The 21,641-nt window shown below is 46.5% G+C and overlaps 1 protein-coding gene across 1 annotated transcript; it reads right to left on the minus strand.

The window, feature by feature from the left end:
• Positions 1-244: 244 nt before the first annotated feature.
• On the minus strand, positions 245-8,982 carry oaz2a (ornithine decarboxylase antizyme 2a). The gene is given in 6 exon segments (XM_030096716.1): positions 245-1,456; positions 1,793-1,878; positions 2,403-2,575; positions 3,549-3,629; positions 3,631-3,709; positions 8,785-8,982. Coding segments are annotated over 6 exon segments (660 nt in total). The 5' UTR covers positions 8,895-8,982; the 3' UTR covers positions 245-1,325.
• Between the last annotated feature and the right edge of the window lie 12,659 nt (positions 8,983-21,641).

The raw sequence follows: 21,641 nt of genomic DNA on the forward strand, positions 1-21,641 counted from the left end.
GTCGTGAATAGACGGAGCGAGTCGGGAGCCGGCCGCCGCGTCTGGCCTGAAGCCAGCGGCGTGATGAGCTGCTGGGAGATTAACGCCCGGCCGAGGCCACCGAGCTACGCAGACGCCGCTGACTTCCACCAAATCGCCGTCCAGCCGTCCCACATTCTGCATTTTCCTTTCAGAAAGGTCTGAAAACGCTGCCCGTTCACACGGAAATACAGGATTTCACTGCATTCACAACACAAACAGAGGCTTAGTCAGCAACCTTTATTGATTTCCTCATTCCCAGAGACATAAACAACAAAATGTGATGAATATACATGTTATGGATTGTCACTGAAATGTTGCTAACGCAATCAAAAAACACCACCCACCCCATTTTTTTCTTGTTTTTGTTGTTTTTTTTTTTTAACTATCACAATAAACAATAGAGAAATATATGTACAGCAAAAATAGACCTCTGAAAAACTTCATATAATGACATTTCCTAACAGCTTATAGTCAGCGCTCCATCAGACTGCAGCAGCAGCAGCAGCAGCAGAAGAAGAAAACCTCAGAGGTGGAACAGTAAGTACGGCCGGCACGGGGAATGTAGGCTAATATTGCTTTTACACACCAGAAGACTGAGACGAGCTGGAAGTGGATTCTTTGGCGTAACTTCAACAAAAGAAATCAGCTCTGCTTTGCATAAAATCACCTGAATCTGATGAAAACATTCGTCCAATAAGACTCTCCAGTACGTAAGAGGAAAATTAAACAAAACGAAAAGATTAAATTGCACTCTTCTCTTCATTTTAGGCACAAGAAGCCAGGTTTTATCCACCGTTGAAGGCTTGGCCAGAGCCCCCGCCCGCTGCTTCTGACGCGTGGAAGCTGAGGCAGCAGCCTCCCCTTCGCCTGCACAGGCTCACGGAGTGGAGCTCGTCGTCTCCTCGCTGTCGGGGTGTGTGTGGGGCGAAGAGCAAAACAGAAGACAGACTGGAATGACACCTCTAACGCTAGGTCTATGCCGGAGGAGCATGTTGAAAAAGCGACGGCGGCTCGGTTCTGAGGCCGGACCGGCACGCCCGCAGTCTTCTTATGGAGAGAGGAAGGGGGAAAAAAAAAAAAAAAGAAGAGGTGGAGATATGCTGCAGAAATAATGTACAAACGCCTTCTCCTGGATGTGCGGCTGCTGTCTTTGTCCTGTTTGTTGCAGCTCAAACAAAAAAGTGAGCTAAAAAAAAAAAATACAATGAAGAGAGTCTATGAGGAGGAGAGGCGACACCTTCAGAGTCTGGTGAGGAGGAGGAGGAGGAGGAGGAGGAGGAGGGGGTGGGAGAGGGAGGTGTCAGTCACTCCTCATCTGAGCTGCTGGTATCCAGAGAGTAAACCATGAAGGCCAGATCGGGCCGGGCCGGTACCAGAGGGTTCCCCGGCTTCACCATCTCAAAGCCCATGTAGTGGAAGGTCCTGATGATGGAGACTGAGACACACAGAGAGAGAGGAAGTCACTCAGCCATGCAGTTTGTTTCCTAAAAACCTAATCTGAAGCAGATCGAGTCTTGTTTTAATTTAATTTTGCCTCATTTTAGAAGCACAGCTGCTTGGTTGGTGTTTCATAACGCGCCTGAACGCCACATGTGGAAGGAACGCAAGCTAAATGAGCGACACCGGGCTAACTCTGCTGCTCATCAGTCACTGATGTTTCGTCTCCTCTTGACATTTTGGCAGAGACACTCTGATAGCGGTGTCGTTACATCAGCAGTATTTATTCTAAAAACATCTCACAGGAAAGCAAAGAACAAGCGGGAGCTCTTACATCGATCCTCTCTGTTTTTCTGGAACCACAGGAAGACATAGTTAACTTTGAGCTTCTCTTCTGCAAACTCCAGCAGAGCAGTCAGCCTGCGAAGGACACACACACACACACACACACACAGAAAGAGAGAAAGAGTCAGTGAGCGGAGAGGAGAGAGGAGTGATGGTGACGCACTCAGTTTTCTTTTTTTTTTTTTTTTTGGTTTTTACATAAGCGCTGCAACTTTACATAATAATGCAGTGGCAGCTGCAAAGCTGGCTGGACGCCTGCAGCAGGCAAGGTTACTTTGTCCTGCCATTGATTTTACACACACACACACACACACACACACACACACACACACACACACACACACACTGAAAATGTGGACTTATTAGCATCCTCTTCAACTTGCGTCATCTCTGCTGGCTTCGGAGAGTCAGGATTAAATTCTGAATGTGATCAACAACAAATGCTTCCAGAGGAAGAGTCCAGAAGGAGCCAGAGCTCGTCCCACATTCCCCGCTCCGCTCCAGGCCAGCTGCAGCTGCCGCAACGCCGCCGCTTCGCCATCGCGTCCCCATAGATGACTGAAGCGCTGTGAAAGGACGGTGGCCGCGCTGGAACCCACCCCTCCTTGCTCCCCTCGGCCAGCAGTCCTCCGGGGATCTCCAGGAAGAGGCTGTCGGCCGTCAGCGCCGTGTCCCAGAAGACGGAGCGGCGCTCGCTCAGCTGGTAGTGGAAGCGGAGAAAAGACGGGCTCCCACTCGACGGAGCGGCCTGCGTCACGGTTAACTGATCGTCCTGCAATCAGACAGAAGGAAAATCATCTCAACTCTGTGCCGGACTGACTGCAGCGTGCTTTAAGGTCTCCATGACAGAAGAAGCTTCTGGAACGTGTTTGACGGTCAGGACGCCGCCTCTCTGATCCCTGTCATGGCCGCCACACACTGAGCCAGCTTTTCTACGAAGCATTACTTCCACAAACCGGCCTGACAGTAAACAAACGGCGTGCGTGTGGCTGGGTCTTGTGACCACGTCTGCTGAACTGGAAACGTCAGAGAGGAGAGAGGCCTTCTTTGATCTGCCTGACCCCAAATATTTAATCCGGTTATGACACACAGACACGGAGGAAAAATAAGAAAAAGAGGAATTCAAACTGAGGCCCAGAGGAATTTCATAAATACACATACAGGTGATGAGCGAGAATGAAGCATGTTTTTTTTTTTTCCTTTTGTTTGTAAAATGAGAGTTGGACTCATTAGTGAGTCAGGAAGGTCCCGGAGGGACGAAGCACTTTACACAATTATGACCCACAGTGCTCAGAGTGAATTAGAGCAACACGTGCCCGACTCTTTGTTCTCATTCACGGCTCTTTAGCCTCTTTCAGCCGGCGAGGAAAAGCCTCTAAAACACCGTCCGGGACAAAGACCAATTCACTTCTTTTATTAAAGCGGCGGCTTAAAAATCACTCGCTGTCGGTCAGCTGGGAACGCTTCAGTTTCAGAGGAGAAGAAGGAAAAAATGTCACAGGAGAGGAAGTTCAGCTGTTTTTATAAACTATTTCACAATATTCTATAATATCCTCATTTTTTTCTGTTTTGTCAGCATTTTGTTACATTTCAGTGGGATTGTTTTAGTCCTTCAGTTAACATGTGAGAAACACTTTAACATTAGTTATCGAATTCTTGTACACGAGATGTCTGTTGTGTGTGTGAGTGTGTGTGTGTGTGTGTGTGTGTGTGTGTGTGTGTGTGTGAGTGTGGTGGACCGTCACCTTGTGTAGTAGCACACTGAGAGAGTGATCCCTGACCGTCCCTCGCCCACCCGGGATCTTCAGCTGTGGGTGAGGGGCATCAGGAGCACCACAGAGGCCCCGGAGACTGAGGGGTGGAGCCGGGCAGCAGGGTGGGCAGCAGGGGCCCCGCTAACCAGGAGCTGCAGGAGACAGGACCCCGTTAGAGCGCTCCGTCAACGTCTCATCCTCACTTAAAACAGGTCTGCTGCCGGGAGCTCGAATATTGTATGATGTGAGACAGAAATGCAGCCAAGACACACACAAACACACTCTCACACCTTTTTGATTGGCAGCCTGGCTGTAGTGAGTCAGCATAAAGCAGCTGCAGCAACACGTTCCTCCTCCTCGGCGTACACAACTGCCCCGGGGAATCTCGCTTCTGTTGGATCCCGACTTTATGCAACCAAGGCTGTCGTTTGCGTAACCCAGCGAGCAAATATAACCCCCATCAGGAGGCATTTCGTTGAGCCACACCGACCGGAATGCATCCACAAAGACCGGCGTGGGCATGCGAAGCCGATGAGCGCCGCGCCGCGATTAAGTTTCACAGCATTCTCCTGTTTGCAGCCAAGTCGACAGGATTAAAGCCGGTGATTCACGGCGGCCTTCAAACGGGTCCTGGTGGGTTGTGCGAGCGGAGAAGGAAGGGCACATATCACAAACAAGCGCGTGATCTGTAAACACGTCTGCAAATAGCTCGCCGGGCTGCCGGGAACAAGCAGCGTCTGCGGTCTGAATTCGGCTCGTGCGTGGCTCGGATCGGGAGCGATGGCTCCGGCTTTGGCTCTGCCGCCGTCGCACAGTCACCTGTGCGGTGCTGCAGGCGGGCCGGCGAGCGAGTGCAGCCGCTGTGCATCTCAGCCCGGCTCCACCGGGACGTTGCAGGCGTGTGCGCGCGCCGCCGTTTCCCCGCCGACCAGACGGGTAACCGGGACGAGCTGGGACGAGCGGCGGAAAACAAGGCGCGTAATTCGCTGCTTCACATGATGCTGTGCTCCTGCATTGGAGTGAAGCTGACCGCTTCCATCGGTTGAGCTCAGGACTCCACCTCGGCTGGGCGAGCGCCGTGGGAAACACTGTCCTGCCGAACCAGAATGAAAACACGGAAGCATGTAGGGAGAACAGGAAAAATAACTGGCGCATCGATGATGTGGACATGAATCAGTGTCCAGGTGAATTCTGAGTCTCGGTGTTGCATCCTGGTTATTTTGCAGGGTCACACGTCTGCCTTAAACGAGACTTTAGCAATTCTGATTTATAGTTTCTCTTAATGGCAACTCAACTCAAGTTGAATATATTGAGTCTGAACCAACACTGTGTTTAAATAGCTTGGACTGTTGTAGTGTTTGTCTAGTGAACTGGTCCGAATGAGGCGCTGTGTTTTGTTGCGAGAGTAACGAGCAGGAACCTGCAGCGGAAAGGTGAAGAGGAGGTAAGAACACTTCAGAGACGTGAAGAGCTGCTCCGGCTTCTTGGCTCTGCCTCTCACGTACAGGCAGTCTGTCCTTGATGGAAATGCCAGCTTGTTTTGAAAGGCGACACTGTCGTCCTCTGACATTTTAGTCTCACGCCAAGCCACCCTGTCGCTCGACGCCCGTCCGCCCGGACGGAGACGGCCTCCAGGGCTCCGATGCTTCAGGAGGTTGCACTAAAAACAGAATCTAGGTTACTTCGTTGGGTGAGCGCTCGACATGTCTGCGAGCCCGGGCAGTCCGAGTATGTCGGTGAGGATTTATTTGCATCGGCGCCGCAGGGGGGTGGGAGGAAGTGTGTGTGTGCATGCAGAAAGCTCCAGGACCGTTTCAGGTGGATTGTTTCGGGAGGAGGAGGAGGAGGAGGAGGATGGCCCTGGGTGGGACAGGCTGCTGAGGCGAGGTTTGGCCCAAATCCAAGAAACACTCAACTCAAACAAAACAGGAAGTGCTCCGGCAGGTCCTCTGAGTCGACCGCGTCACACCAAAACCAACATGCAGCTCTGTAATTACCAGCTTAGTCATGGAAACTGTCGACTCGAACCCGAGCTGCGAACACAAACAAGTTTACAGGGACCACAAATTCTCCGGGGCTAAGCGTTTCAGCTGCAGCATGTAAACAAGCTGCTGCTGTAAACAGTTGAGCCCCCCAGACCTGCCCTGACCCCGCGGCAAGGCAGAGGCAGCAACAGGAGGGGCTCCCGTGCCCACAGGTCTGAAAGTGTGTGGTCGCACCGCTGTGAAAACACGCCGCGGCGGCGACCCCTGGACCCAAAGTGAGGCTGAGCACTCTCGCTCACTAACAACCCAAACAAGCCGAAGGACTTGGTGAACGACAGGAGCACTTCAAGAGAGAGCGGAGCGCCGCAGACAAAGTGATGCCCGTTCATCTGCGAGTGTAAATCACAAGGCTCACATGACAGCTACGTGTCAAAGATCATTAAAATAAATGAATAAATAAAAACCGGGTCACTGCGACATAACTTGTCAACAACTGACAAGTTTATCTTTCCAAGCGCGTGACGACACTGTCAGCACATCTCAGCCGCCGCTGACATTTCAGAGGCGAGAAACGTTATGGAGCATGACTAAAATAAGACCCGAAAGTCTGCAGCCACATGCTCAAGAACTGCTTTCGGCCAAATGCTAAAGTTGACAGACCGCCGTCCGAGCGTGTGAAACTGCAGCCAAGGCCTCCTTTGGGTTGAGCGGAGAAGCTGGATCCAGTAAAGCTGAATTGAGGTTTCCACGCCGATCAGGATGAATGAACAGGAAAGTGTTCTGTGGAAAGCCTCTAATAAGCTTTGGTGTCGTCTGGCATGACATGAACGGCACGTTGAGCAGATCAGGGAGAGCGGCAGCGGTGAGCCGAGTGTCCACAAAGGACACTTTCAGGCGTCGTGTTTCAGGCCACATTCGGGTCGGTCGGTGTTGAAAACCCCCGATTCAGTAACAGGAGCTGAGGGTGAACACTGAAGAAACATGATGTGTTTGAGGGGCAGAAACTTTCACTTGAAGTCGTGTCAGTGTGACCTGAAATATCCCATACTGTTTGTTCCAACTGAGAGTAGCTGAAAATGCTGATCAATAAGGCTCAAAGTAAAACTCCTGGATCAGCATCTTTGTTTTTTGTGATGACAGGAAACAAATTCCTTGACTTTTTTTTGTTCAAAGTTTGTCCTTCAAATGTAAAAAAAAAACTATGCTGGTGAAAGTGAGAGATCTTCACACTTGCGGTTCGGAGACAAGACGATCTCAGTTTGTGTTCAGTCCACGAAACATTCAATCTAAATGAAAGTAAATGACTGGATAAACACTGAAGCTGTCATCTTGCCGGTGTCTGTCCGGTGTGCCTGCTGACACTGACAGATCTCGCTGTCGGCCAGAACCGGTCGGGACAGTTCATGTTTTGGTTTCGTTATGGAAAAAGCAGGACGTGGGCGCTCCTTGTTGACCCAGAATCTCCCAGCAACCGCGGCGAGCCGTCTGTCAGCCACTTTAAAACGGGCACTCAGCTGCACTCAGGTAGGCCGGGACAGATGCCACTGATGCTGGAGAAGCAGAGCGGGGGAAGGGGGGGGGGGGGGGGGGGGGGGGGGGGGGGGGGGTCGTTATGTAACCCACCCGATGTAGGCCAGTTGGTGCCTTCAGCTGACAGAGGTGTAGCAGTCAGAGAGCTAATATAGTAACTGCTCCGGCTCACAGCATCAATGGAGCGCTGTGCTCATCCCGCTGCGTGTCAGATGATGAACCCGCAGAGGACGAACGCACATAAAGGCCGACAAAGGCGGCACGCTACAACCCAACCGTGCAATCGTCCCTATAAATATTTATCTTGGCCCTACCACGCAGTCTTGTCCCACATCAAAAACAACTGAGCGGCGCAGAAACAAAGGCGTATTTCAACAAAACGGCCCCGTGGGGCCGAGGGGGCGGCGGAGCTGGAAGGAGGAACGTGAAGAGCCGAAACACAAGAAAGCAGAAGTTGTGTTATGTATGTGTGCAGGGGTAGACAAAATAACCCTGAAACCAAACCGTCACACAAACAGTTTTCACGTGTGCAGTCTGGTTACTTTAAAAAGTACAAGACAATGCAGTTCAGTTTTCCACCGTGGATTTTATCTCTTCCCAGCTCAGAATCAGCATTTATGCTTGACTGAATAACCTGGATTGGCAAGACATGTTTGAGGTCTCCACCGGGGCATTTATGTACCCTTCTTAGAACCTCAACACACCAAAAAAAAAAAAAAAAAACCCATGTTACTTAGATAAACTGTTTCCTGACATTCTCAACAACATAACTGTTGATCCACTAAATTTCAGTGTATTACCTAATCCAGTATGCAATTTGAACAGGCTGGATTTCTTTTGTTTACATGGTAGTAAATTATTAATAATTTCCATGCTTTGGGAAATACTTTGTTGATTTCAGCTAAATACACTGTAATCAGCATTTTTTTCAGTAATTATGTTCCACTTCTAGATGATTTTTTTTTTACACTTCCTGGTGCACATATTTACGTCTGTCTCCGATCTTGTCTCATCTTTTATTTTGGACAGACTGTCGGTTCTTTCCTCCAAACAGGGATCTCCCACTACATGATTAGTTATTTAATAGTGAAGACGAAAAATATTGGCAAATCATAATCATAACAATATGATGAAGGCGCGTTAACAGGAAAACAAGAAGGAACTTGTATCTTCCCGGAAGAAACTAGCGAGTGTAGATTAGATAATAAATAGCTCAATGCATCTAAAAGTCAACAGTTATAGTTAATGTCTGATGAAAACACTTGTTTTAAGTGTATTTCACCTATAGTTTGAGTAGTTATTGCATGTTAAGTAATCATTGTTTGGGATAAATACAGTCATATTAAGGCTGAATGCATCCCACATCAGCAATGCTGAGAGCACTCTGTCTGAACTTGCTCACAGCAAACAACAGAAGGCAAAACATTCGGTAAAATAACAGCTTTCCCCCCGTTTTGCTCCTCTTGTATGCAAACTTCAGGGCTCGTCGTGGTGCGTTCACTGCGCCTCTGTATCTAATTTCTCCATCATCCTATCTACTAGTAAAAAAAAAAAAAAAAAACAAAAAAAAAAAATTTAGAAACTTTACTTATTTTTTTTCAATTCCAGCACCTAAAACAAGCAGACTGAGTTGGCTAACCACCAACGACGGAGGCAATGAAAACCGGATCGCCGGGGTGTTTTCGGGCGTGGATGTGTGGACGTCTGCCTACCTTTCCTCCGTGTTCAGCATGATAGCTTCGAGGAAGCGCGGAAACGGACGTCCTTTTTTACAACCAAACGAGTTACTGTTCAGCAAAACCTCCACAGACGTGTTGAGCATCCGTAAAGGACACGGAAAGCTTGGTTCTGTTGGATTCTAACGCGCTTGTATAAAGAGCAGAGAGACCGGACCGGACTCCTCTCCGAGCAGCAGAGACTGCGCTGAACACGGACAGGACGCGGCTTTTATACCCGCAGCGAGGCATTGTGGGTAATCCAGCCCTAGCGTCTTTGTACAGGATGTAAACAGAATGTAAACAAACTGATGAAAGCATTAAAACTCTCACATAATTGTCACATAATCGAAATCATCCTGACTATTTATGTATAAGCGCAGTGTTATAACGCTATATTTGTTAAAGCATGGTGTTATAGCACCTAACTATACAGCTTTCACTGACTTCTCACTTTCCTGTGCAAAAATATGATTGAAAAGGATAAAGTAGAAACGAGATTGGATAATTTATTTCTATTTTTCTATTATTATTATTATTATTATTATTATTATTATTATTATTATTATTATTATTATTATTATTATCATCAATTTTAAGGAGGGCAAACGCTCACCTGATCTTGATTTTCACTGTGATGGTCTCTCGATCTTCTGACTTATTGGGTTTTAAGTGGGAGGTGTCCAAAAAGTTTCCACAGGAATAACAGGCTTTTGAAAGCCAACGCTTGGTTCATACTAACGTCACTTTTTGATCTTTTGATTCCCTGTCATTGTGAATCAGAATTCACCGTTGGCTGGTTCACTCACTAAAAGGGAACATGAGCTGGTTGTCAACAGAAAATTTTACCCTTCTTATGATGTGTTGTTGCAATAGTAATCTACCCACCCATCCATCCATCTGCCCATCCATCCATCGTCTCCCTGTGCAGGGTTGCGGGACTCACATTTAACAGAAGCTTCACCTTGTGTCTTCTGACTCGGGAAACACTGAGTAAATCTCCCTCTGAGGGTTTCAGGCCTGAGACCATTCAAAGCTTAATGGACATGATTTTGAAGTAGATCCTTCGACACACAAGCAGCCAGAGCAGAGACTGAAGCTCAGGTTCAAACATTCATATGTTCAAGTCTAGCCCAGGCCTTTCTGTGGGGAGTTTGCATGTTGCCTCTGTGCATGCATGTGTGTGTGTTTTCTCCAGATACTCTGGTTTCAGCTCGCAATCATTAAAAAAATCTGTGTCATTTTTATACAAAATGCACTTCCACACAACCAAGATAGAGACAAAGTGGTGCACATGATGAAACACAAGACATAAACTAAATAAGAAATAAAACTAAAATACAATCAAAGCAGGAATAAAGAGATTAAAGAAAATAAATTGCCATAAAAACTCATGATTGTCTCATGCTGAATTGAAAGTTAGTGATAAAAAGTAGGTTTTAAAATGTTTTTTTTTTTTTTTTTAACTGTACAAAGAAGAGGCCTGTCTGCTCATAAAGGCAGAGTGTTGCACATTTTAGGGGCAGAATAAAAAATGCTCTGTACCATCTGAACAGTAAATGTAACTGATGCCCCTCAGTGTACATGTGAGTGTGTGTGTGTGTTCACCATGTGACTTCTTTATGTGAATCCTGCTTTCAGTCGTAACGTAACTGGCTCCAGCACCTGTGACCCCATATTAGATGAAGAGGATCAATGGATCTCAGCCTCGTGCCCCAGCAGATAAATACTGTTGTTATGAAGCAGAAAAAACTGCAGACAAATTCAAACAATAACTATATAAAGTCTCATGTAATTGAACAATTGCACACATTGTATCGATGTTTTTAAAAATGAAAATAAGTTATCTTGGACTATATTGATTTTCTTAATTCTACCCTCTCAAAATAATAACCATATTGTACTTCGTAAATTCAGCTGTGTATGTTTCTTCATCGGTTGGCAATCAGCTTTCATCAAGCTCATTTATTCACAGCAGAGAAAGAACGTCATTAGCCTTTTCTAGGCTTTCATTTCTTAAACCTAAAAGGACTTTTAGTGACTTTTAGTGACTCTAATCGGCTGCAGTCTCCTCAATATTTGATGTAAACACTTAAATCTCATTCAGAAATCTGATGTGAAACTTGCTGCAGTGTGTTTCCGGCCTCATGAAGGCAGGCTCATGCTCACACACTCACTTCACGGAGCATCTTTTACTGTGTTGGCTTAAGTGTTATTCAACAGATTTACTTTTTAAGTGTTTTTCCTTTTTAATCAGTGGATTAATTCCTGGGGATTAATTTGCGTGGGGTGTTTTCTACCAGCTAGTGCACCATCCATGACGGTCCTACTCAGGTGATCGCAGCTCTACTTGTACGGATTCTAAACCGTTCTGTATGCTTCCAAACTAAATATTATGATTAAAATGAATGAAATGCTGTCATTGCCATAGCAACACTTTGTGATTGAAGTGTTTGTGTTGGTACTTTTCAGGCGAGGAATCCAGAGAGGATAGTTTCAGATAAAATGCCATTCTGAAAAACTGTCTGAAGTGATGATAATATCAAGAAAACTATTCTTCTCTGAAAGTCTCAGAGTGAGATATTTAGACCCAGACTGTGTGAGACTGGTGGTATTTGAATGAAGAGACCCTGATCTGCTGCCTCTCTCTTTCTTTTAGAGCAACACTCACCTGCCAGCCACTGAAACTGAGACCTTTAAATTCAGTCTGGAGCTCCACATTCTGGCTGACATTGACCTCCGACCCCTCCGCAGATCGAGAGCCTGAAACCTGAAGACGAGAGCCCAGTTCTAACAGCTCCCAGGAGTGACCCTGGCAGCGGTGGGCCGGCGCGTATCTGAACATAAACCCAGTTATGTAAGGAGGAATGGAAACGAGCCCCTCTGCCAAACAGATTATCAGATTAGTAACAAGATAGCAGCCGGGCTACTTGATCCCGGCACATCGCAGCGGTCATGTTGGAGGTCCGGCTCGCCTGGCCGAGCAGAGGACACGGGGTCAGCGCCAGCCGCCATGCAACAGCACCTCCATGATGTAACGCGATAGAAACACACAGAGGGGGGCTCTGTCCAGCAGGTCTGGACGCGTCGGCACGGTCCATCTCAAGCACTCTAATCCACACCTTGATCTACATCAGAGCCTCACTGAAGCGTGTTTCCAGGAATCGGTTTACGTCACGACTCGGATCGGAGGCTAACAAAAGAATCCTGACCGCGGCGAACAGATGGGATTGAGTCGGAGAGGACGGGTCAATCACAGGGTTGAGTTATCAATAATCTGGAAGTATGTGTCTCAAACTGTCACTTCTGGTCTAAAACCAAGGCCATTCGATGTCAAACAGACATGTTGATTGGTTTTATATTTAGTGTTTTAGCTGTTTTTGGAATTTAAATGAACAAAAACTGAAAACTGCATGAAAAACCAGACAAAAAGTAGTTTCAGTATTGTGCCCACAGGAAACCGGGGTTGGCTCTGACGGGGTCACACCGTGACCCTGCACAGGATTAACTGGTAGAAGATGGACTGGAGTCATTGTAGTACCTGAGTAAAAAGGAGAAAATGTTTTTCTTGAAATACTTTGATTTACTATTTCCCCTGCAGATTATTTATCACGAGAATAAATCATGATAATAAGAAATAATCCAAGGAGAATACTCTAAATTTTATTACTGAATGAGTTGGAGCTGTAAACAAACAGATCAAGCAGCCACTGTAAATGAAAAACCTCTGACCGGTAAAATAAAGAGCCAGTGAGTTTTTTATCTTTGGATCTCAGTAGCATTTTATATCTCAGAATATGACGTAGACTGTGAAATGTGATCTTGAGAACTTTCAATTCAGGAGAAGTTAGTGGGAGGAAGATGCTCTATAATCTGGATGTTAAATTGATAAATAGAGATAAAGTGAGACAAAACATTCAGACAGCATTGCTGTTATTGTTACAACATTTTTTCAGGATCATTTTCACGGTATTTTAATGTTCAGCTCAGATTATATTCATTTAATTGTAGAATTGACTTTAATAAATTTCCAAGCATGTCTGGTGACCAGACCAGGAAGCTGTTTTAAGACCTGTGTGCAGGTTTAAATCCTCTGACTGGAACTTTTAGACATACCAAAGTCAAGGCGAAAAAAAAAAAAAAAAAGCTGAATGAGTCTTTTTTATTATTATTATCAGGACCCCTTGACTTTGGAGCAATCTGCCTGCTGTGGAGATAAGCAGGCAGAATCTGTGCCTTCCTTCAAAAAGCTCCTTGAAACTGACTTTTAGAGATTCTGGTGGAGGTGATAACATCTTCTGAAGACCCACTTTTAATTTTCCCATATAACGCGTTCTGCTCGATTTCCTTTCCATGCGTTTTTGGAAAATCCTGTTTTTAAAAATCGCTCTGTGATGACCATGACAGGATGTTTAATTCATTCCCATAAAGAGCTGATAGAAGAGCAGCTTTGCTTCTAATAAAACCATCAACTGGAACACTATATCAAGAAACCACATGCAGCTCAGAATAGCACTGCATTCTCAGAAGTAGTCAATCACCAAGAAACAAACAGAAAAATCAGACTCATGACCTACTTCTGCAGGACGGAGTCTATCAGACGTTTTCATTCCAGTCACACCGAGACAGAGAACAACTACTGTGACGGAGGTTACATTCCTGCCCTCATTATTTGCGATGCAAAGAAATGTGCTGAGTCATTTCTCCGCCGCCCCATTTGTGTTGTTTTCAGCCCGGTGCTCCGCTGAGTCGCCCCTGCTTCCAACATGTCTGCTCAAAACTGTGTCAAACTGCAAGTTTAGCTGTGTGGAAATATTATGTGAGATACTTCATGAGTATATACACCGGAAAAGAGTGAAAAATGCAGGACAACATAACTGTAAACTCACACAAACATGTGAGAAGAGGACTAAAACTGAACGTGACAGGAGTGGTCTGAACATGGGAGGATTGCTCACTGATCCCATTAATCAGCTCACTGCGTTTCCTCAGCGCGGTTTGGCGAACGACACTCAGGAGCCAAGGTCCCGTCGTAAATTTCACCGAGAACAATAGGTGGAGAGGAGGGATTCCGGCTCACAGCCGTTTGAGCAGTTTGGCATCTCTGCTTCATCGTCCCTCTGAATGCGAATGACCCTGATTCATCTGCGAGGCCGCATCCGCCCCGTGCGACTTTCACCCAGCGCAGCTTCAAGACGTCTTCTGTGGAACAAAAGCTGACAACCGGAGCTTCCTGAAGGAACGGCCAGCTGCTCGCAGCCTCACCCACAGCAGTCACTGTCTTCGCCAGTTCCACGGAGGGTTCGGCAAAGCGAACACGCAGACAGGTGGAAAGTTACCATGTGTCACATGAAGTTCAGCACGTCACGCCTGCCGCCATTACCTGAACATGTAAATCAACATTTCCCCGTGCCAGAGAAGAACAATGGGAACCTAAATTAGATGGCGAGTTTGTTTGGGGATCGTCACTGCGCACTTCCACGCCTGCGTGTCCAGATACACAACCACACAAAAAAGGCAGATACGCTCACTCTGCTCTTTACTCCCTTTCTTTTCTTATGTGCATTGTACAGAATGTTTTTGCTCACAGGCATGAAACCTGAAGTGAGCGTCCCACTTCTTCTGTTTTCCAGCCAACAATGTACAGAGGGACGGGGGTCTTTGTGTTCGACGTGACCAGTGGGAGCTTTTCCACAATCTGATCTGACTCTGTAAACCAAGTATGGAGCACACACGTGTTTTTAAAAGACGGACTGAGCCCGTTTCAAAGTAATAAGAGAGCGTTTTTATACCCCTGATGTCCCCTTGTCAGGAGGTTGGAAAGTTTTTTGTTTTTTTTTAACAGGACTGTGATCTACAGCAGCTATGAACTGGGATCAGCTAGAAGACGATGCCTGAAACACCAAACATGTTTAACCCTTCATAAAGCACTGAGGAATACTTTAAGAAATGGTCATTTTAACCTCTGGGGCGTTTTGAAATATAGATGATAAATAGAAGGTGCTGAATTTGGAGTCTTCTATTGAAAATATCCATGTATTCTTGTCAGATGTTACGAACTGCTCACAATCTATAGGAATGCATCACAAAGCTACGCTGCAATCAAGCTTCACCAGAGCCCAAACTATCAATTAGCAGATTCATAAAATGGGTCAAATGTTGGACTTTCTCTGCACTGAAGATCTCGGTGACATACATATTAGATAACATTTTTATTTTTGCAACACAGCAGTGGTTTCAGCCTATTTAGTGGAGATCAACACAGTTTTTTGTTTTTTTTTTTACTTTTCGCCCTACCTAAGTTTACTATATCTGCGTTACACAAAACTTGCTCAAAGCTGAACCGTCCTCCCTCCTGCTGCATATTTCATCCTCACAGCAGCGATAGAGTGTCCCTCACCGTTCACTCGATCTGGCCTTTGTCTGCAGCGTTCGGGGCGACGCGCCGGGTCGGCGGTGAATCGAGGCGACGGCCTGAAACTTGAGAGTTGAGCCTCTCGTGTGCGAGCCGGTGACGCCGCACGGGAGTTCGCCAAGGCCGGTCACTGACAGTTTGTCCTGAAAGCTGAGGAGGTTCAGTGTTCACCTGAGATTCAGCCCCGGCTCAGATTTCTTCCTGCTGCTGCTGTACATACAGTCTGTGGACGGTCGCTTGATATTTTAAACTAAATGCCTTAACTAGCATTGATCAGGTCAGTTTTTCTTGTTGGGTTGGCGTTTTCTCCTGTATCCGTATCTCCTCATTGTATTTCCTTCTCTCTGTGTTTGCCTTTGTGGATTTTTCCTTCGGCCTGTTCTGGTCACGTTTCCCGCTTTGTTCAGTGTTCAGGTGTCTTATCAAGTTTCTGTGCTGCAGCAGCTGTTTGTTCAGTCTGTGTCTGACCCTCTCTTCACTCATTCCTTTCTAAAATGATACTGAACTGATTTATAGCTTTTAAGGATTGTCACAGTGCATGAAGACATGACTGAGTTCTATCAGCCTATAGCTGCTGTCGTCAAGAATCTATAGACTCTACAAACTCAAGAGCCGAGGATTCATCCTGGAAACACACCTGGTTCCTCGGGTTTGTTCGGAGTGGTAATCCACTGTGCAACTCTTTTGAATGAATAAATAGGAATAATGCAAAGCTTGCCACTGTCCGTCACAATTCTTCCAAAACAAACTCTCCCGCTGAGCTGAGTTCACCCTGCGCTCACACTCAGCAGCTCTGTAAGCTGATTGAGTCGGGGTGATGCAGGAGTGTCTCAGTGTTTCCAGGCAGGTCCGTCAGTGTGCCGCGCAGCTGATCTGATATGCAGACACGTGTAATCTCAGTCTCGACGCGTCAGTTCATAACAGTAATGAGCTAAGCAGGGCTTGTCAGCTGCATGCAGACTGAAGAGCTTCACTGTCGCTGCAGCGGACTGGGAGTTCGTCCCAGGAAAACACACACAGGGGCAAGAACCTGCTCAGAGCGCTTTGGTCAAACTCAGGTTTAACAGCTCAGTTTTGATGAAAAAACACCAAACACAAAGAAATTCAGCCTTCTGTCTGAAGGTGATTGCAGAGGTGCAGAAATGAACAAAAGCATATGAATGGTGGCTGAGGTCAGGATCCATGAGGTCCATGTCCAACAACATTTAATAAAGTTCAATACATTAACAATAATACAGCTGCAATAACTTTATACAAAAAGTATATAAAACACTAAAATGCAACCATGCAAAAAGCATTTTACTTGAGAACGTGGTCCAGTCCTTTACTACCAGTCAGTTAGTAATCTCATTTTGAAAACTCTTTGCAGCAGAATCACTACAATCTATAATTCTCTTTACAGTACATGAACCAGCTTCTCTTGATTTTTTTCCCCCCACTGACTGACTGTGATAAAACATTCACGTTGATGTCTTCATCTGTCCTGACTCTTCATCTAGACTTCTTTAATCGTATCATTTGTGTGACGGACCGTCCGCAGAAGAGACGGTGACCCTGGTTCTCACTCAGTCAGCTGTCATGGCCTCCAAAAAAACACAAGACAGAACATGAACCCTTCAAATCCCTGTTATGTTTGATCTAAAATGAGAGACGAACAGCAGAGGGCTCATCCATACATAAAGAATAGATTTACAATGTGCTGGGATGTGGATGGTGCCTTGCTCTGTTCGTGCGTGTTTGTGTCAAGAGGAAGCGGTAACCACGGTGGCATGGCGGTGTGCTTGTTAGCACACATTTTGCATGTTCTTCCTGTGATTGTGTGGTTTTGGAAACGAGGGTAGTTCCTTCTGAGAAAGTCCGGGGAACTGAAAGTCTGTGAAGCCTCCTGGATCTTCAGCAGCCTGTTTTAAAAAAATGGCTTTCAAGGCGAGAAGCGAGGCGACGTCTCCACCTGGTCTTTCCCGCGCCTCGGCCTGGTGGTTGCAGTGTTCTGGCCGTCTGGCTGTGGCCGAGGGTGTCTGCAGGAACTGTGTAAGTGGGTAATCTCTCCCTGGGCTGCATGTCGGCTGGGTGAGCCGGCGCCTGAGGTGCCAGCAGAGCCGCTCTTTCTAGAAGAAGCCCGTCCTGCCCTTCAGGCTCTGTGCTTTATTACGTAAGTACCGCTGTCCCATTTCCTCCCGCCCCACTCGAACACTGCAGGGAAGGTCCGGAAGAGCCGAGAGGACTTTTAGTGCCAATATCACAAGTTCCAGTGCCTCACTTCTGCAGCTCTGCTCATAAATACTGAATCCAGGGAGGCTGCCTTCACTTGTTTTCCCCTTTTACTCTTTCATGAACTCATATCAGACTCTGAAAACCTGGCAGCGAGCGCCGAGCCCCAGGAAGGCTACAGCCAGATAAATATTTCACGATGTTGCACAATCCCTGCGAATTAGCGAGTCAGCAGAAGCTGCCATTAGCAGGAATGCAGCAGCACGTTTATGGTCCCTGCCAGAGCACTTAGCTGTGTTCTCTCCCCACAGCTTTATCGTTTTATCGCGTCACCAGAAGTATGCATGGAGGAAGGGGGGGGGACTCCAATTAGCCACCAAGAGAGCAGAGCGGCGAGGACACGGCGTTCAGTTCAGGAAGACTTTGTTATCCAGTGTGGTTCTGCCAATTAACTCCGCCTCGTGTTTAATCCTGAGGCTGGGATGGAGGCGATGAGGAGGAGACCAGAGGTCGAAGTGGATTTTAGAGCCTCGGGAGGGAAGGACGCGTCGAGGAGAACGTGGTGTGATGAAGATTTGTGCTGTCATTGCTTTAAACACTTAAAGTAAATGATGAAATGTATCAAAAAGAGAAGGAAACCACTGAAAATAAAAGATCTGTAACATAACATAGAAACACGCCGCAAAGAAATCCTGCCACAAAACACTCAAAGATAAAATTCATCATGTAATTTATGTTTATTCTGTAGATAAAATCAAACTTTGGCAGAATGCTAGCTCTCTTTTCAATTTTTATTGAACAATTATATAAATGAATCAACCACCTTTTCACTATCATGTCACAGATCACAATGTATTCTGGCATTCAACACAAACTGCCAGTTATTTAAAATTATTTCTGAATATCCCCTTAAAAACAATGAGGAGGCAGAGCCAGGTGGAAAGTTAAGATCAGTGATTTGTATTGATTTGAAGACGGCTGATCAGAAAACTCCATGTTGCTCAGATTTCTTGGATCAGTCGGGTTCAGATCACTAAATATTTCAGTCGTGTGAAAGTTGATGACCCGATTCCAAGAACCAGAGTGGAAAATTAAGAAAAAAAAAAATCTTCAGATAAATATGTAAAGTCCTGAGAACGCAGCCGGGCTGCTCCTCAGGGGTCGGCGTTCTGACCTCTGTTCTGCTTCGTGGGATAAAGTTTGGAGGAAATGCAGCGTCGAGCTCCCACCACCAGCCCTGACCTCACCGCTCCGCTACAAACTTTCTCAGCAGCTTGTAAGATTTTTCTCCCCCCCCATCCTCTTTCTACTCTCGTTGCACACTCGACGCATGTGCTTCGCTTGGATTCGCTGCAGATGAAACGCAGGATCACGGTCCTCCATGTGAGACAATGGAGGCCGAGCTTAAATTAGCTCGCTCCCTCCGCGGCCTCGCCGCACCGCCTTCCTGTCCGGAGAGGTGAGCAAGCAGTAACTCTGGAGGAAGGGCAGGAGATCGTGGGAACCGGCGTGTCACCGCGGGCCGGGCCCGCGTCCCGGAGAACGCTCCCCGCCGCATGGCGGACTCGGCCGCGGGAGGGGGACGGCGGCCGGAGAGGAAGCCCGAGAACAATGGAGGAATGGATGTGACACTGCTGCCGGGCCGCAGGTCTGGGTGGGAACCCGAAAGGCGGCGGCGCTGGAGTCCGGGACGCTCTTTCTAAAACTCATTGACAAAAAACAAGGCCCAGTTCCCACAGTGACCTTTCCCACGCCGCCGCACAGATTGTATATTTATACTTCTCTTGTTGGAGCGTTTCCCCTCTGACTCGTACACTGCCTGTTTGTCTTCCCTTATCTTTGTGGACGTGCCTCGACTGTTGTTGTTTTGAACTTGAGCTCGGCTTTCATTGGGACCCTCTCCGCCGCCGGGACTTCTGTGAAGTTCGTCCCTATCGGAGCTGGCGACCAACCCAGCAGTTTGCAGGAAAAAGCAATGGAGTGGAAAAAGTCTTTGTAAAGAATCCTTTCCCTCATAATAGCAGGCGTTTCTGAACAATATAGATTCAGTATTAAACCACCATCAGGCCCTCTAACACCCACAGTCACAATGTGACATTGTTAAGTCACTTTAGCATTTCTTCACGCATGTATGTAACTTCAGAGGCGACCGCGTTGAACTGCCTGGGGGGGGGGGGGGAGTCTGATCCGGGCTCTGGGGTGGACGCCGGTTGTCTGGGCCCTGAGGGCCTCTCTGGCCTGCTGCTGGTCTTCTCGGGGGTCAGAGGTCATATTTGCATGATCACTGTCACATTTTCATGATCACGCTCATCTTTAATCACTCTTCATTCTAACTGTGGACTCGGTTACCTTGTTTTCTTGTGGTGGGTTCGACTAGTGGTGATCTGTAATCGGCCTCTCCTGGTGCTCTGGTGTGATTTCATACCTGGATCCTCAGCTTCACGCCCCAGTTTGCTACATTCGCCAACAAAAGTCCGTAGGATGTCCTCTGTCATGTCTTTATGCAGGTGCAGTAGCCGCGCTTTGCACTATCTTCCTTCTCTCCACTCTTTTTGTTGTTGTTGTTGTTTGCTTTCTGTCTCTTTATCTGTCTTTCTGTCCCCCTGTCAGGTCCAGCAAAATCATGTATCAGTACTCAAAATAAATAAAAGTAAGTAAGAAAGCATGTTAACAAGAGGAGCTTGATATTTATAAGCTCCTCTTGGAAGAGCAAATCTGTCGGGGAAATAACAGCAGCCAGACTTCCATTCTGCTGCTCCCAAGCTGGACAGAACAGGTTAACAAGAAAAAAAAAAAAGGGAAAAATTATGTGATTTCACTTGAAAGTATAAGTACAGTGTAAGATACAGATTAAACAGTATTTGTTGGAAATAAAATCTTTTGTTGTTGTTGCTGTTTTGGTGCAGTGGACCAGACAGTTTTCTTTTCTCATTTTATTTAGTGCTGTCAATTCATTAAAATAATTTCACTAATTAATCACAACTAATTGATCAAAATTAATCGAATCATTTGGGAACATAGAATTAGCACAACACTCACCCATTTAATGCACAAAAATGTCTTTATCTGATGTGGAGCAGTTTCACCTGAGAAAACTGTCACAAATGTGGAATTTGAACCATCCAACATTTTAAAGTTGAGCTGCTCAAGGGAAGGCCAGTCAGAGTTTCAATTTCAAAAAGTTAATTGTTGACAGTCCTCCATTCATTAACCATGCTTAATGCGATTAAAACTGACAGAATGAGAACATTTTGACTTTATTGGTCGCTTCATGTCATTCCCAACACTTGACCTTCATTTTAGGCATTTAATACACAAATATTGAATAAAGCAGGTTTGGATTAATCGATAACTATTGATTTTGTGCACCTAACTCACGTATTACTGAAAGAACTGTAAGGTTTTCTCTGATAAATCAGTGAAACGGTGACTGATGTGTGTTTGGTGGCTGCGGGGCAGGATGTGGACGTTTGGCCCTCCGGTGTGACCCCATGCCTCGCCGCCGCTTGTTGTGATTCTCTTTTAATCTCTCTGACAAAGCCTCTCGCAGGAAGCTATGCCAGATATGTCCGGCCCGTCACGGCTCTCCCAGCAAGGCCGGCGAGGGAAGAATAACACAGTTTCACTGGACAATCGCCGATCGCCACAAACAGGGCCGGACCGAACAACAGAGGGTTTAGCCGGGAGCACGGTTGTGCCGACTCCAGGGAATTCTTTCCATATTTCGCTTCTGGTGAGTCATTGGATGCCTGAGTGAACCTGGGCAAAACAAGAGCGCGCGAGGCCGGAGCGCTCGCCAAAATTAGCTCCTCCTGGCAGAATCCACAACAAAACATCCCAGAGAAGAGAAAACGTCGACCACGTATCACTCAGACGGTCAGATCCTGACATTCACAGAGCAACGCATGGAGTTTGCATGTTTTGCATGAGTCTGTTCCTACCTGTGTGTTCAATCAGGGACCAAACGTGTGAGGGAGTGTGTGTGGGTGTGTGTTTCTGCTTCAGCCTCCAAACTGTGTGAAGTGGGTTTGGACTGATGAAAGCAGAGGATCCTGTTCGACCATTAAAGCCTCGCTTTGGTGGATGAATGACGGCGCACTGAATACACGATTCAAAAGTTGTGCCACATTTTGAAATAACTGTTGCTTTTGTGGGATTTTCAGAAACTTTCTAGACTCTTTTTTGAACACAACAAATGCAGCTATACTGACCTTTAGTTTTAATTTAA

The sequence above is a fragment of the Salarias fasciatus genome, chromosome 7 (genome assembly GCF_902148845.1).
Source record: "Salarias fasciatus chromosome 7, fSalaFa1.1, whole genome shotgun sequence".
Classification (NCBI taxonomy): Eukaryota; Metazoa; Chordata; class Actinopteri; order Blenniiformes; family Blenniidae; genus Salarias; species Salarias fasciatus.